The 18,686-nt window shown below is 30.5% G+C and overlaps 1 protein-coding gene across 12 annotated transcripts in view; it reads left to right on the forward strand.

Moving 5' to 3' along the window:
• LOC134708291 (poly(rC)-binding protein 3-like) overlaps positions 1-18,686 on the forward strand; it is a 110,836-nt gene that overhangs the window by 73,731 nt on the left and 18,419 nt on the right. For 5 of the 12 annotated variants that reach the window (XM_063568722.1, XM_063568712.1, XM_063568721.1 and 2 more), the window contains exons 1-6: positions 3,309-3,498; positions 4,875-5,056; positions 9,571-9,594; positions 11,533-11,565; positions 12,117-12,233; positions 13,939-14,085. In XM_063568722.1, the coding sequence (XP_063424792.1) occupies positions 4,973-5,056; positions 9,571-9,594; positions 11,533-11,565; positions 12,117-12,233; positions 13,939-14,085 (405 nt within the window). In that variant the 5' untranslated portion in view covers positions 3,309-3,498; positions 4,875-4,972. The other 7 variants (XM_063568717.1, XM_063568713.1, XM_063568715.1 and 4 more) reach the window with 4 other exon arrangements.

Below are 18,686 nucleotides of genomic sequence, written 5' to 3' on the forward strand. Positions count from 1 at the left end.
CCGTATTTTATATTGGTCTCCTTAAATAAGATCCTTTACTTTTATATGTTTACTTAAGAAGAATACAACAACGGTTCCTGTGGTTACAGTGTTTTTGATGTTGTTGACAAGAATTTTCTGCACTGACAAATAAGTTCTCAGGTCTTTTAAAAGGAAAGAATAAAGTTGATACTGTTTTGTCTTCATTTCTATCAGAAATCTGAAATTTCTTTGAACTTCTAATTGCAAGTGCCAGAGTTTCTGGAGAAATAATTTTCTAAAAAAAGAAACTGATTTCTAAATTTTTTTTTATATCAATTAAAATATTTAGAAAGCTGAAGGCTCCCTGGTTCACGACTAGCAAGCTGTCTACTTAAGATACATCTGGTCATTGACATTTAAGGTCCATTTTTAGCTATATTCAACTTATGTGGAATAAATGTATCAAATGCAGTTAATTTTAATTTCTAATAAATGCCAGTATTATAATAGCAGATTGAAACATCTTTTACCTCTCCTGATCGTTACATAATATGGCAAATGAAATATGGATTTCTAGTAAACATGGTAAACAACTCATTTATTCTTTATAAAATTATTGTGAACATGTGATAATTATTTTAGATTTATTATCCTCACATCATAGCTTTTTTTTTTGTCAGCAATTATTGAACATTTGATAACAGAAAATTATATAGGTATCTTGTTTATCTTTATTGTTGGTAGATGAACCTGTAGAAAAATGGACTCATTATCAATGTGCTTTGTGTACCATTATAATCAGTCATAAATGGGTGATAACCTCTTTTCCAATTATCAGTTCTCAATTAGGTTTGCTATAAAGGCGCATGAAATAATTAACTTTCTTCATAGAATCTAATTGTGATGAAACTGACGTTGATTGCAAAATCGGTATATTGGATTTATGATTTTTTTTTCATATAACTGTTGAACAGTTTCATTCATGATGTCATGTTTCTTTTTGTATTGAGTAACAAATATTAATATTTGGAACCTTTATCGCTAATTTGTTTTAATTAGAGAACTATCATTATTATATATAATCGAGTATTCTATTTTTGTTAGCATGGAATTGACTATGATTGAAAAATAATGAGATTTGTTACGGTATAAGGATATTTATATATTCAAATTAAATGGTTAAATGTACTTTTACAATTATGGTCAGTTAGTGCTTCAGAAAAGTCATTGACAATGACCATCTTGTCTTTTCAAACCTTAATATGAAGACAATATTAAAGGTCTTGAGACATTCAAATTTCCTTCAAAAAATTAAGCTCAGGTAATGGGGCCTCATTGTTTTCTACCATCCCTTTGTGCATGGACAGAAGTGGTATAGCTTAAAGATCTGGAGTTGGCATGTTTACTTGTCTATGATCCGAGGACAGTGGTTCAGTAAATATTTTGGCTCATATCCAGGCCCGTAGCCAGGAATACCCAAATGGGGGGTTATTAAGACTCACAAACTCAACTTAAACAGTCACAATTCGAACAGAACGTTGACTTTAACAGTGCTTATTTGTTTTCAAGGGGGGGGGGGGGGTTGTCCGGAAAAAAAACACCCTGGCTACGGGTATGATATCTATCAGAATTTGGCATTGGTTGCTAAAGGTAACATGGATGGTGAACCAACAAGACAATTTTACCATACAGCTAATATCAGTGAGTATGGCCCAAATTCCGAAACAGTATTTGCTGTTACAAAATTATCAATCATGTGGCCAAATGTCACTTTTAAATATTGTTCTTTTAGCTTTTTGTTTTGTATACTGTCTAAGACTGTTACACTATACATATAAATGGTGATATATTAGTCCTAGATATTCTACCATTTTTCAAAAGTACCAAAAGCTGAAACCTGAAATGTTGTTTTTTATTTTAAAAATAAGATACCGTTGGCCAATACTTTTAAATATTGTTCTTAAAATTTGGCTTTTTGCATTGTATACTGTCTAAGACTGTTACACTATACATATAAATGTTGATATATAAGTCCTAGATATTCTACCATATTTCAAAAGTACCGGAAGCTGAAACCTGAAATGTTCTTTTTTATTTAAAAAAAAAAAAAAACATTGGCCATACTAAGTCTTTGTACCGAAACTTAGTTGTTTTAATTTTATCACAAATAATGGAATCCTAAGAAAATCATATATTCAGGCTTTCTGCATTATTCAATTATTATTTGGTGGAAATGTAAACTAACGGTTCATTTATTATTCTTCAACGTTTACAATAAAACAAATCAAGCAGTATATATTTACATTGCAAAAAGACATGTGTGATACCAAATATTTAAATATCGCCTGTTGAGAAAAACAGCTTATCCCTGGATTAACTATAATCTTCCCCAGTTATGTCAATAAATTTCCTTGGATTTATGAATATATATTCACAAGTTTACATAAGAAGTCAGTTAATCATATCAGCCCTCATACAATCAGGGGCTATTGTTTGTTTGGAAAATCAGGAGTAATCCTGTGGTGTGTCCGTACTTATTAATAGTTTAATTACATGTGTGTGTCCGTACTCATTAATAGTTTAATTGCATGCATAAGTGAAGTAATTAATGGACTTATGTTCTCATCGTTGATTATAGAGAATGCACATCAGAAATATGTAAGTATTTATTTAAATGTGTCTTTATCATGATGCAAATAACTTCACATGGTAATTGAATTGCATAAGCATCATGAAAAACATATTTTCCATCTAACTTTCTTGAAAATTTAGATTGTGTGTACTTAACAGATCCCAACAGGGAAAGTGTCAAGATTGGCATTAAACATATTGAATATGCAATTTCTCCTAAAATAAACAGTGTCATATAAAGATCTTGTCAAAATTGTTTTAATTCTTAACAGTTTTAATTGTGTCACAACTTGATAATCAACTAATTAGGTGTTTTGTTGATAAACTGTTATATATGATTATATGAAATTTTCTGTATTTAAAGAAAACCTGTAAGTTATGTTATGATTTTAGAGAATTTATTTACAAGGTAAATTTCAATATTTTTTTTTTCAATTCATAGAAAACATTAAGTGATATTAATGAAAATGAATATAAGAGGTAAATTTGTTTTGTATATTAATTTGAGGATAAAAACCAATGCCATCTTTGAAACAGATTTGATTTCCCTCATTGTTCCTCAATCTACCCATATTGCATACTAATTAGTTATGAAATTAGGAGAAAAACCAAAGCTTGCATTAATTAATTAGCTAATATCATGCAGAGACATGTAATGGAGAGTGGTAGGGCAGCACAGGGCCATGATATGTAATACCTTGGTGTTAATTGGGACTGACCTAGAGGGGGTGTGTCCTCAGGCTTTCTTTAGTTATCAGCTGACTGTTGACAACACCACATCTATTAAGGGTATTCACATAGATTATGATAGTGTGTTTGTGAAATATTAATAACTGGATTGTTTAGGATTTAGTCTTGGATTTATAGTTTATTGGATTTTTCTGTATTTTCGTGTTTTGACTCAAGGTAGGCTTAGATTATATTAATAAGAAAGAGTTGTGACATTGAATTGTCAAGCTGTTACGAACGGCAATGAGAAAACTAGAAGGATCAGTTATTTATTGAAAATATTTCTTTATTACATGATATCAGGTAAGGATTTTCTTTTCATAAAGGTGAGAAAAAGGACTTATGTACTGTGATAGTAGAAATAGACAGGTGCTTGTACTATTTCAATGGGGTTTTCAAAATCCCTAGTATGATGCTCAACTGTGTAAATCACAGTTATACATATATGTGTTACAATATTGAAAATTACAGAAATATTTTATATACACATGTATAGAACTCAGCAAGTTCAAATAAAAATCATCAAAAGGCTAGAAAAGGTTACAAAGTCAAAGACGACTTTCCTTAATTATACGAGCAAAGAAATGTATCCATTAGTATTGACTTTCAAAACAATTTTGTGATACATAAATTCAATAACTATTTGTGGAAAATAGAAAGTTAACTGTCCCACCAAATGTTACAAATATATTCAGAAACAGATTTTCTTAAGAATTTTACGTCTCAGTTCACCGTATTAAACTATTCAATGTCACATGTGTTCAGCTTACGTCTTCAAAGTTTATTTTTTGATGTTGCTTGATTTGACTGTATATTCATTTGCAGTAAGTCTATTTAAACTTAGGTGACAACATTCTATGGTGTTTATAACGCAACTTCTAGCTTGATTTGAACTTTAAAGACATTAGTGCAAGAGTTTTAAAAGATTTACATATTTTTATATACAACTAAGAGATAATTAAACATGTTAGTATATGTTGGTGTATAAATTGATTTGATTTTGTATATTTACAAAGTGTCATTTTACAATGAAAAACATCATCTTTTCATTAAACTCGTAAAATTTATTTACATATGTTCTTCACATAAGAAAGAAATCTCATTCCAAATGAATCTTGGAATATCTCAATGTGAGCAGCATATGTTTAGTGTTTTAAACAGCTAAAATTTGACATACATTTGTAACCTGACAGACAATATTGAATAAGTTTCATTATTTTCAAGAATTCATTGGATAACTGATTGTTGTATTTCTATTGTGCTTGTCATGGTTTTTTTCTAGTTGCAAATTGAGGAAGGTTTTAATATTTTCAAGAATTGTTGAATATCCATTGTGCCTGTCATGATTTAGTGTTGAAGTTTGGTTAGCTTCAAGTCATTTTGGATAGCTTAGATATGGCACAAATAAGTAAATATAGAATAGCCAAGAATAGTTTGAAGTGTGTAAGAAAAAGAAATGAATCAAAAGCATGGTGCATTTTGTTTTCAGGCAAAACTACAATTTTGCTAATTTATTGATGCAAACTAATGTAATTATTCTTTTCTCTTTGCAGATAGCATTGTAGAACCACGGAGACAGTAGTGTTACCAGTAGAAACAACCCTGTACGGACTATAAACCGTACCTATCCCCCCTAACTTTGTGTTGTGACATGGCCACAGATATTAACAACATGGTCCAGAACGACAATTCCCCACCCACGATGCTTACAGTCCGAATGATTATGCAGGGAAAGGTTAGTACTTACACAAATTTTGCAGTCTTTAACAGGCTTGACAGAAAATGAAACATTTTTCATATGCATTTTAAAAAACGTACTTGGTGTGACATGCTTGTTATATAAAATGGTCATAACAAATATGACTGCAAATGTGCTCCATACATTCATGGCATGATATTCATGTTGAAAAAGCTTCCAATTCACGAACAGAATTTTAAATTATCTCCCTTACTTTCATTGTAAATTACTAGTTTGTGATGATATCTTATTACTTTACTTTGTCTTGCTGTGCTCTTATAATTTTTAAATGCAAATTTATTAAAAATGTTACAACTTGAACATTGTTGAAAGGAGGATAAAAACAAGGAAAAAAGGAGGGGATCAAAATAACAAAAAATCATTGATAAAAAGCAAGATTGCACAGAAAGCGTGTGATATTGCCAAGTATTATTTGCATCATTAATGTTATTGTAGAGGAATTTTACATAGAGATAGAAGTACTTGTGATAATTAAGATCATCTGTGATTTATGTGGTAAATTTAACACTAAAGGGTTCATGCTTCATGCTGCAACGAAGGATTATATTTTTTATCTTGTCTAATTTTGATGGAGATTTAATCTTGGGGCTATCTAAGGTTTGAGTCTATTGAAGTGCATATTTCAGAGGTTTGGAGCAATTATATTGTGGTATCTGAAGTTTGATCTTGTGGTTAAGTAAATCTGAGGTTTGGGTGACGGAACATATCTGGGTGTGCTCATTTCTGGGCTTTCTTCTGTTAGTTAAATCAGATGGTAACGTTCTTTGTTATCTTATTTAGACATTATAGCAGTTATGTGAAATTTTGATTTTGTTGGACGAATTTCAAAGTTTGGAGACAGCCTACACTTCTAATGTAGATTGGTTCATCTAAGGGTATTTTTCATAGTTTTGAATTGGTGTCTTTTCCTTGCATTTCCAGTTCTGGATTAATACTTCATATTTTAAAGTAAATGTGGAAAGCAAAATCAAAATGAAAAACAATTGCTGCAGTATTGTGTTTGTAAAAGATAATTTCAACCATTTAATTTAAGCCGAAATCAAAAATGGCATCCTGGAAAATTCTCTTGAGAAAAGGCAATATTAGATTGCATGTCAAATTCAGTATTCTTGGAATACACTGCTCTAGAAGTCTTTGAAAACAACAAAAATGCCAACACTATATTTTTCTTGAGCTATTATAATAACGTGAATCCCAACATTATATTATACTTTGAGCTATTGTAGTAACCTGAATCCCTTTGATTATCTTGATGATTTATATTTTTAAAGAATAACCTTCTTTCTGATTTCTTCATTAGTTAGTAAAGAAATGGTCATTAAAGGCATCCGTTGACAACAACATTTCTTTTGTTGAGCTTTGATGGATTGACGTTAGTTTAAAACAGATTCTGTTGTTCTTACTTTTTTCTCCGTAATGAATATGAATAGCCTCAAGATCAGATGTGATTTCTTGCTGCCATTTTCCAAAAGAAACCAACGTTTCTGATAGAAATATTTCTCACATTATTTTTTTCCCTTTTGCAATATTAACATGGAGACAATGCTTTGCGACAATTAAATCAGAAAATGTTACGATGTAGACGCTAAAGGCCAACGGAGGTCGTCTTTAACGATATTTTACAATATTAATGTTCCTTATATGGATCTGATGTCTTTTTATTTCAAATTGTACATTTGGTTTTGTCATCAGCTGAATCTTTGGGGACTCCCGACTTTGAAATAGATTATCATGTCTACTTTTATATGACGGAATGACATGATAAAATAGGGATGCTAGATGATTATCCAAGGTACTCAAGAAATTCAAAAATAACTATTAAACCTTCTGAGTAAACATGGGAAAGAATAGATTACAGCTATTAAACTGTGGACTTGGGGTATCAATTGGACTTTAATTTGTTATAAATAATCAGTGTTTGTTTATTTATAATCACAAACTTTACACATCTTATCAAAATATTTATGATAATGGTAATCTATAGTCCAGGGTCAAATTGATAAATGAAAATTAGAAGAGTAACTCTTGTGACTTTGTGACAAAATTATGTGGCTATCATAGCTGAATCTAATTCATGTTCAAACAAAACTGATATTTGGCTATATAAAAGCCTTTAAAAATTGCAAGAGACTAGCCTACTCGTAGGCCTATGTCACTGCTTTTTTTAAAATTACCTAATATCAAACCAAGTAACCTAGATCTGACAATGTCACTAGAATAAATAACAATAGGTTAAGTTGATTATTCATGTAGGCAAATTTTATGGACCTGATCAGATATCAACGTATAAATGAGTAACAAAATACTCTATTTTAAAATTTAAAAAAAATGTTTTCTGGCCACTCGAAACACTGTAAATGAATTGCATTTTAATTTTTTTTTGACTGGCAAAAGATGCAATTAATAATTATCATTACTGATATTGTTGTGTTATTTGGGGAATAAATGCCTATAAGAAAATTTTCTTTGTCAAAATGTCTAAATATGTAAAATATACAAAGCACATGCTACAATCTAAAAGCCTTTTTCTCTAATTAGTTAACTGACAAGTAAGCACTGTTTTGTCTGAAGATTTCTGACCCAGAACACTAAACCTAGGACAAATTCATGTCCAACATCTTTTTCATCATAAAATTAATGTTCTTAAGTTCCTGTTTCAAGTTCCTATTTCAGCTAATATTTCTGAAAATCAATGAACTGAATTTAGCTGGCATTAATTTCCATTATCTTTGGCATCCTGATAATTAAACAAGTATTGTTAAAAAAAGAATGGTCGAGAAAAGCTTGATAATTACTTAACGTAAATCTTTAACTCAGGTATTTTCCTGTTTTCATGTAAACGACTTGTATTGATTTGTTTTAAAAGTATTAGATGGAGTTGTCAAAATATAAATAAACAAGATTTTCGTGTAAATACAGTAAGAGGTTTTTTTTTTCTTCAAATTTTGATTTTATATTGAATGTAAGGTAAAATTGGCAGAAAAACGAAAATAGATACTGAATTTTATTTGTTTATTATAATTTAATTAAAATCCTTGATATTTCTAATTTTAACATTATAACAATGGACAAATTGCATTGACATGGTGAAGACCAAAATTTATTTATTTTTTAACCAAAAAATAAGAAAAAAAAAAAGTTTTGATCTGACTTTCGTATGAAACGCATTAAAATCGATGAACCCAATGCCTGGATATCACCAAATGTTCCCTAGACTATAATCAGTGTCAAACAGTAGGATTTTCTAATAAAGGTAAAAAGTCACCCCTGAGAATCGAGATAGATAATTTTCAATTGTTACGTCTGGAATACTTGTTAAAATTGAAATAACCGACATTTTATATACTGGCTTTTATCAACTGATTTCTAGGCACATGTAAGAATGAGTTGAATTTTAGAATATGCTGGAACTATCATTAAATGTTAAGATTTAGTTTTTTGAGGAGTAGAATTGATATCTAATATTTTATGGATGTATTTCCTTAAATTATTACCAGGCTCTTTGTTTTTGTGATAAGCCATGTGTTGACTTCTGTATGGCTCTTTGAATTGTTATGTTTATGGGTTGCTGTCTCATTGACATATAAACATTGTTTAACAGATCTGTGTCTCTTTGAATTGTTATGTTTATGGGTAGCTGTCTCATTGACATATAAACATTGTTTAACAGTTCCGTCTTGGTGAAATGATGCCCCAACAGTCAACTGCAGCATTATAGTAAAAACAAGAATTTGGCAGATTAAAAATGTTTCACCTATATAGCTATTGTTTATACAGATCTATTTTGAATTTGCAATTGTTTGTGTTTGAAAACATTTTATTGTCATCTTTTTGTCATATCATTCAGGGGCTAAACAATAAATGAAAATTTATTAAAAAATATATTTATAAAGAATTATCTTCATAAGATGTCAGCTCCTATGTAAATATACTCCTGCGAGAGAAAACAATTCTTTTATAAAGTTGCACAGAGTTTTACCTATGAATATATTGTTATTGATTACTAGGATTTATATCTTAGTAAATTCAAAGATAGTTAAAAGAGAAAGGCTTAATCCTCAATATTGTTATTGTGGGGGCAACATGTGTGTTTATATATATTATTGACAAATCAATAAGGCTGTGTTGTGTGAGGTGAAATGAACATGATATGATTTTGATTAATTAATAGTACCTGGTGTGCAACTCAGTAGAACTATCTATTGGATTGCTGTTTTCTTATCTTTCTTATGATGCTTCATTATATTTTCTCTTGTATTTGTTGATGTTCCACACAAGGCCTCAGATAATGCTAGCTTAAGCAGTTTTAACTAATACTGCCGGTCTTAAGAAGATTTTTCTAACGAACTTTGAAACACTATCTCTTCATTTGTATTCTATCATTAAGAACCTTATGAAATAAAAATATGAATATAATTATGATTTAATTTTGAATTAATCTTGCTGTGACAAATTGATTTCTACTTATGGTATTTTATTTCTATTTTCAGGAAGTGGGCAGTATCATAGGAAAGGTATGCATGTACTATAGAAGCAGAACATATTCACTGCAGGGTCACATGTAAAATAAGAAAAAAATCAGGGTATAATTATGAACATCGAAACTATTTTACCATAAAATACTGGAAGAAAAAAACCCAAGAAATTCTAGAGAAAAAAATAACTTCTTTCCTCACTCCAGACCTTAAAAATCCATTGATAACTTATTATTTGTATGTATTCTTCTACTAAGCTACAAACTAGTTATGAAAATCTAATTTAATTACTTGTGATTAATTTATATTGTAAGATTTTTTCATATTTTGGTTTTCTTGTTTACGTTATTGCTATATGGATTTATTGCCTTTTGTGTTTCATCAGCACTCTTACAGTCCCTTCATACACTGATGTTAATGTGACGAAAGGTGTCATATTAAATTTGACACATTTCGTCATATCTTTCTATCATATAAATTATATTAAACCGGAATCAAATTACTTCTTTTACCAGACACTGCTTTATCAGAGTAGGAATATACTTGTTGAATTAGCAGTAATATTCAAAGATATATTTCATTTGACGTAAATAGCTAGCCTGCAGATTGAATTATAGAAAGCACCTGCTAGATTGTGGGAAATCAATGTCCTTTAAGCTGAATGGATCATTAATTAAGGAATGACAGCATGGACAAACACTTGTCATCATAAGTTGTGCTTGAGCCACTTGTCATTGACTTTTCAGGTGTATATTTCCAATCAATAATAAAGTGACATTTTGTTTCCAATTAATTTACCTGTATTGTAAAAGACCATGCTGGTTTCGTCACTGATTCAGTTTTAATGGAGTTGTTTGAAGTGTCTTTTACAGAGCAGTTATGCTATAATAAGGAATCGGGGTTTCAGAGCTGATTATAATCAATTGTCAGTAGTTTATACTTTGATTAATAATCTATTTCTAAGTGAAGTACAAAAGGTAGTTGTCAACTTGATAAGTAACTTGCATTATCACAAATATTATATGTTGGCGATGGCTTGGTTCTTAGATATAAGAAGATGTGGTATGAGTGCCAATAAGACAACTCTTCATCCAATTATAAGTCACAATTTTTAAAATTAAACCATATGTCCAGGTACGGTCTTCAACACAGCGCTGTGGCTCACTCTGAACAGCAAGCTATAAAGGGCCCCAAAAACTGACTAGTGTAAAACCATTCAAACAGGAAAAACCAAAGGTCTGATCATACATAGATGAAAAAGCTCTTTGTACCAATCCATGTTTGGGGATATTGTGTTAAGATGACTCTCCAAATTAACTCTTGACGAATTTAATGGCAAAAATTACCAATCCTTGTTATGGAACCGTAAAGTTAAAGCTTATAAACAGTACCGTGTTTGAAGAAATGCCACCATCAAATCCCAAGTTGATGGCTGAAACTTTCGAACATACTTCAAATGCAATACTCATAAACAAATTTGGATAACACAACCTGAAAGACCTGTAATAAGGTGACAAAGTAGCCTTAGTTGGAACCTTTTCAATTTGTCTTTTCATGTCTTTATTTTAAACCTGATAGGATTGAAATGGTCAGTTTCATATCATAAGGATTTTGATCCAAGCATATAGTAGCCTGCTTATTTGTCATTTGGTTTCTGGCAGAGATTTATCTCATTGGCATATCTTAACACATCTTATGATATAATTAATAATAATACTATCTAGTTAGCACATATAATAGCCGTACTGGGAAATACTGTTCTTATTTTATTGGTTACCAATTTTTGTGGATTAAGGAAAACTAACACTTTTGTGAATATTTAATTTTGTGGTTTTGACAAAGTCTATATACAAGCCAAAGGAAAATTTACAATTCGAAATTCATGATTATCCTGTACCCATGAAATCCATGAAAGTTGTTATCCAATGAAAATTTATGATTACACAGCAGTATACAATGCTTAATTTTCTTTTTTAGAAAGGAGATAATATAAAGAAATTCAGGGAAGATGTAAGTCAATTGTTTAATTAGTAGAATATGTTGATATCCTTTATATCAAAACAATTAAATATAGTAAAAAAATGTAAATTTCTCGTCATAGCATTTAGTTAATTTTCATTTTAATAAAAGCTAAGAACAAAGACCATAAAAAACATTTTTCTGCAATTTAAGAATAGTTAAATGACTAACATTAAAAGCACATGGGCAAAAACCGTCAATGATGAAAACTTAAGTGTGATGTTGTATCATAAAAGTACTATATAGGAAACAAAATGGGCGATATGATTGGTAATAAGAATTATAACTGCAATAAGATTCACTTTTGATCACGCGACTTCACAAGGTTTTACCTATTTTACATCATATAACATAAAAGTTACAAAAAATAATAATAATAAGCAATATAGAACAAGTAGAAAATAACTTAATAATGTTTTATTGTTATGGGAAATTTACTTGTGGAGATTTTTCAGTTTACATTGAGAAAGAATAAAGGAATTGGAATCTTGAGTATTTTTTTAGAGTACTTTATTGTTAATGCTTACTTTTTTTCATTGCAGAGTGGTGCTAAAATAAACATATCAGATGGATCTTGTCCAGAACGTATCGTCACGGTAACAGGAACTACAGATTGTATAAATAAAGCATTCACATTTATTTGTAAAAAGTTTGAAGAGGTGAGGTTCTCTTTTGTGAGTTGTCTCCCATATTGTTGTATTAATCTCACTTTTGTGAGTTGTCTCCCATATTGTTGTATTCTGTAACTAAAAGAGAACATGTTTAAGACCCAAGATTTTACTTAAATAAGGCTGTCTGCGGGATGTTTGCAAAAAATGAGGTAAAGGTAATTAGAACTTTTGGTACATCTGGCTTCCCATTTACATTTTCCTAAATTTGAACCTTGCTTGCGGCTGCTGCATACTCCGACAAATATAAGAAGTGAAAAAGTGCGTGAAAAAACAAAAAAAACTTTGTGCAAAAATAAAGCTCGGTATAATACAAATTAGTAAAGGGCTACTTTGTGTCTTTAAAAGATATTTGTAATTAGTTGTATAACACATTGTTCACTTGAAGTGATGTTTACAACACATTATTACAATTTACCTAACTGATTTGGTCTTTAATTTTGCCATTGCTGAAGTAATTGAGTACAGCATATGATTATATAAACAACAGCTCTTAACTAGATACACACATATTTTGGTACTTCAATTTATGATCAAGAGAAAGCCATTTTAGAAGTTGTGTTTAAGTGCTAGCACCATCCCCATGTCTTAACAACTTTTTAAAGAACATTTAGATACAAAAAAAGGTTTCAGCAATTTATGAGAAAACAAATACATGCAATAAAATGAACTTTACATCTGTAAAGAATGAAATATGGGTTTTGAATGGTCAGTGCATGCTTTTTATCCACCTTATTCCACCATTTTGTTTGTTGTTAAATAAATATACATGCATTTCAAATGAGTTATTTTTGTTAGATTTCATATTTCAATTTTGATAAGTATTTTTATGTATATTTTAAATGCTTAAAGAAGAAATAAGTAATTTTTCAACTATTATGTAACTTTGTGTAATTTTATCAAATATATGTTTGAAAAATATACAGTTAGATAATTATATGCATAAGAATTTATATTACTATTATATACAATACTGTTAATTAATGTGTTTGTTATATTGGGTATCTTGGAATTCCACCAGAAAGCTTCCACTATCCATCTATTCAATACATGCGTACATACAATCCTCCTGGTTATTTAGGAACACCATACATTGCTTACACACAAACACTACCTCATTACTTCCATACCTTTACCATTATGGTACATTGTATGTTTTAATCGTTTAAATTGGTCATGGGTTGCTTTGTGATATCATTATCCCATATTTGGAGAGAGAAAAAGGTTGTATTATATTTATGCATTTTATCTTGTATGGTGAAAGTAAATGCTTTTATAAATGTAAATTAAAACTTTCTTCTAGATGTTTTGCACCTCAAAAAAGGTCAAAACATCTCAAAGTTCCCTGATGTTTTTTTTTTTTTGGAAACAATAAAAATTGAAATTCAGTTAACATGGTATCACAAGTTTCATTATTGACCTTTTTAGATATTGTTTACAATATAGTGCATGTATAAAAAAAAAACAACATAAATTAGATCATGATTTACCATTAAATAGTTTTCATCAATGTTTTGACAAACACTGCATTTATTCAGTTGAATTTTTCATCATATGAAATATTGACATTGTATATTATTTGAGTGACATTAAATGAGCACTATATTGTATTGTTTGTATTTTAGATTTTAGTTTTGTGCATGATTTGTTTTGTTGGAGCATGTCATTTATTGTGTGTCCCTTTTGTATTTTCCAGGATTTACAGAATGCCTTTGTTTTACAGGACTTACAGAATACACCAACAGTGCCTAAACCCCCCGTTACATTACGATTGGTTGTGCCTGCTAGTCAGTGTGGATCACTGATTGGCAAAGGTGGCTCCAAAATTAAGGAAATTAGGGAGGTATGTCTCCTGTTTAAAACATTTTTATTGTGTATTAATATACGTTGTCAATTTGTTTTTATTTTTAAACAGGATTAAACTACTCAAATAATAATCATCTGGTGTAGAAGCAGGTAAGTAGAAAAAGAAGAGAAGACAAGAGTCTGTTTACAACTTTGTAGTATAGACATTCATTCACCAAAGAATGTCAAGTACTTTCAGTGCTTTGATTTTTCTGAAAATTTTATTGAATTCGTTTTTAGTTCTTGCTACATTGAAGACCCATTGGTTGCCTTCGGCTGTTGTTTGCTCTATGGTTGGGTGGTTGTCGCTTTGACATATCCACCATTTCCTTTCTCAATTTTATCATTGGAGGTCAGGATTTATTAGGCAAAAAATATGATTTTACCCCACAGTAAAGATAATCTTATTATTCATAGGGTTAATTTGAAGCATTGGATCGTAGGATAATGAATTAATATAATGGCAATATTATGACATTTTTTCCATCATGATTCGTTAAGTGATTTTCTCTCTTTCTATTATTATTGGTACACCACTCTATTAATTATGACCTCTCATAATTAGATCCAGAACACTGAGTGCAGAGAGGTCAAAAGAGTAGTAATTTATTGTCTTTTAATCCAGTACACAACACTCGGAAAAGTCAAATCGCAACCTTTAAAAGATTTTTGATTTACTTGTCTTCATTTCTGTCATTGTTTGCTGTCTGTCAGATTTGTATTTCCAATATTGTTTTGGCATCAATCAAGTTGTTGGTTTTCTTATTTTATTTGTTTCACAGTATAAGTTTTGCTCATTGTTGAAGGCTATAGGAAAAGGTAGTGATGTCAAAGGTTATACATTGAAATCAGGGGGGGGGGGCTTACTGTGTTGAGCTTCTTAAATGGTTGTTTCCTATTTTCAGTTATTTTCAATATTTAAAAGAAAAAAAAAGTGGTGTATAAAATATTTTATTCAAAGAAAAAGTTGCTGCAATTTTTTTGGTGGCCTTTTGGCTGTTGTCTGCTATGGTCGGGGAATGTGTCAAAGCGACAACAATATGAAGCAGACTTTTTCTAGTGAGAAAGAGTCTATATGCACTGAGGGTTGGTAATATTAGTATGATAATTAATACTGCTATTATTTCTATGTAAGAAAGGTTTATGTTCTCCTGGACAAATAATGACAGACTAACTTAATTATCACACTTGAAGGTCTTTGTCATTACCTGATTATTATTTTTGGCACTGCCATTAAATTCTCTTTCTATCTCTCTAACACAAACCATGTGCTGTGTTGGCATAGATAGATCTGATGTGACATCGGGGAAATCCCCACTTATGTTTCCATTAAAGATGGTCACTTGGATCCTGCTAAGTATTTCCATGCAGAGAGGTTCAACCATAAAATTAAACTCCCAGTAAGAATATGGTTGGGAGAATTTGGTTGATTATAAAATTTGTACTCTGCTTTGTCTAAAGCTTTCAAGGTCATTTGGTTGATTGTCATATTTTTAATTCGTAATTGCTATGTATATTGTTTTCAAGGTTACATGACTACAAATGGGTAGAATTTGGTGGATTGTTTTTTTTTTGTAATTCTGAAAATCAGTTATTAATCAGCTTTGTTATTTGAACTATATTTTCCACAATTTTCTGCCATAAGGACACTCTTAATATCAAGGCATTATCACTAGAAGAGAGGAGGGAGCACACCCATGTTAACTTTCCTCTGATTCTTCCCTTGACAAGTAAACATATGTAGAAATATGCTATATCTCGTCATTTTATTAAGACACTTTGTTTTGGGCTAATTTTATTACAAATCTTTCTCACCAGATGTAAATATATAAGTATACAACATGAAAGTAACAGTAAGACAAATTAGCACCTCTATCTTAGACTACAAGACAGATAAGACTTATCATTACAAATATTGGGGGTGTTGTCTAGCTGATTAAGATGATAGCTGTGGGGTTGTTGTCTAGCTGATTGAGATGATAGCTGAATCATATCTTTGTGTTTAGTCTTTATGAATGGAAAATAACAAGTGACTTGTAAAGATTTCCCTGCCATGGCAGTAACTTGCTAATACAGAAAGTGTAATGATTGCTCTTCTACTGTTAACAAGTGAGATGTTAGCTAGCTATGAAACCCATTCTACATGACAAATTTGATGTGTTTGAGCTTCTGATATGCTTTCGATTAGGGACTTTCCTTAGACTTTGCTATTTTTGTTATTTTACTTTTTACTTCTAATCCATAATATAGAGGCTAATCCAATAGTGGTGAAAGATGGTTAAACACCAAAAATCAATTCATCAATCTTAAGCTCTATATGATAAGTTGGCAGAACTACTGTAGTGCCCTCTAGTGGTTACTGTAAATTCAGAAATTATTGCGTGCATTTATTATTGCGATTTTGTTATTTTACACTTGAATGCGATTTTAATTTTTACGATTTTGAGAAAAGTCATGCTTAATTCAGTTAAAAAATTACAAAATGCGAGTTTTAATTATTGCGTTTACAACTCAGTCGCATTATTCGCAATAATAAAAACCTCGCAATAATTTCTGAATTTACAGTACTATTTATGGTTCACTTGATGTTTTGTGGTGATTCTTATATTCCTGTCTTGAACACCGTCTTAAACATAATATTAGTCACTATTAATGATTAACTAAAAGTTATATTTGAAATTATTAATTTATTATGCAAATTATGTTTAATTGGTCTGATACTTTGGTGATTTTAGTATCTGTTTTAACAAATATTTGAAGGGTTGGTATTTGGGTTAACTAAAATTGCAACAAATAAATGCAGCATTTTTTCAAGAATTTTTTCAAAAAATGAAATGAATCTCAACTGCAATCTGGGTCATAATTAATGGTGAAATTTCTTATTCCACAAAATGTAGTTATTCTTAATAGGTAATTGTATCATAATGAAATAGGACAATCGGATAAGTAAATGATAAGTCTGGGAAGCTTCATTGTCAGGAATTAGTGTAATTTTGTCTGATAGTTCTTAACAAATGTATGTTCTAATTACACCTCTATATGCTGCAGTTTTACCTGATAGTTCTTAACGAATGTATGTTCTAATTACACCTATATGCTGCAGTTTTACCTGATAGGTCTTAACGAATGTATGTTCTAATTACACCTATATGCTGCAGTTTTACCTGATAGGTCTTAACGAATGTATGTTCTAATTACACCTATATGCTGCAGTTTTACCTGATAGGTCTTAACGAATGTATGTTCTAATTACACCTATATGCTGCAGTTTTACCTGATAGGTCTTAACGAATGTATGTTCTAATTACACCTATATGCTGCAGTTTTACCTGATAGGTCTTAACGAATGTATGTTCTAATTACACCTATATGCTGCAGTTTTACCTGATAGGTCTTAACGAATGTATGTTCTAATTACACCTATATGCTGCAGTTTTACCTGATAGGTCTTAACGAATGTATGTTCTAATTACACCTATATGCTGCAGTTTTACCTGATAGGTCTTAACGAATGTATGTTCTAATTACACCTATATGCTGCAGTTTTACCTGATAGGTCTTAACGAATGTATGTTCTAATTACACCTATATGCTGCAGTTTTACCTGATAGGTCTTAACGAATGTATGTTCTAATTACACCTATATGCTGCAGTTTTACCTGATAGGTCTTAACGAATGTATGTTCTAATTACACCTATATGCTGCAGTTTTACCTGTTTGAGTAATAGACTACTAATGACTTGTTACATTAATGTGCATTTTTTGTTCAACATAATAGTAAAGTATTCCAAAAATCTGTTTAGGTTGTCTCTTAGTTGTGGGAATGTAAATCAGTTGAAGAGAAGAAAGCATGTAAAATATTTGGATATTATTGAATGAAAAATGGTTTTTATGGCAGATAATTGTTGTTTGAAACTCCTAAATGTGTTGTTTGGTTTCATACAAAGTTGTAAAACATTACCAATCTGTTAAGGGTATGACTGTTTTGTCGAAGGGCTAAAGGAAAGGTCAATACTAAATAGCAGTCAAATAACATGGACTGGTCTTTTTATTGCTGATGTTTGAGATCAATCCATGTCCTCTGGTCTCACAGGTCTGTGGTTGACAGTTGTCTCATTGGCAATCATACCTCATCTCCTTTTGTATACTTATACTTTTAGTTTTACAGTAAACAAAAGTAGGGAATTCCCAACCATTAGGAATATATGTATGCCATCTATCTTATCAACAAAGATGATAGTTTTAGAAAAAGCATAACCTTTGATGACTTGCTTAGTGATTTAAAGACTAAAATTATGTCATTTCTCTTGTGAGCATCAGCCATTGCTTAAGTGGAAGCATGTGTTGTTAATTTACACAATTATTTAATGATCAGATGTGAGGGTGTTAGATTCCTTGGTTATGGATCTGTCATACTTTTGGCAGAGAAGGTTGCCAATGTGTATTTATAGAACGGCTAATATTTTGATGGACTCCCTCAAATATAAACCTATTAATGAATGCAATATGTCTATCATCTTGTCATGTTTTTGTTAGCACATTGTAGTAATTATTATAACTTCTTGTGTACACTTAATAATTATGGTCTGCATTCACTT

Source organism: Mytilus trossulus, chromosome 2, assembly GCF_036588685.1.
Source record: "Mytilus trossulus isolate FHL-02 chromosome 2, PNRI_Mtr1.1.1.hap1, whole genome shotgun sequence".
Classification (NCBI taxonomy): Eukaryota; Metazoa; Mollusca; class Bivalvia; order Mytilida; family Mytilidae; genus Mytilus; species Mytilus trossulus.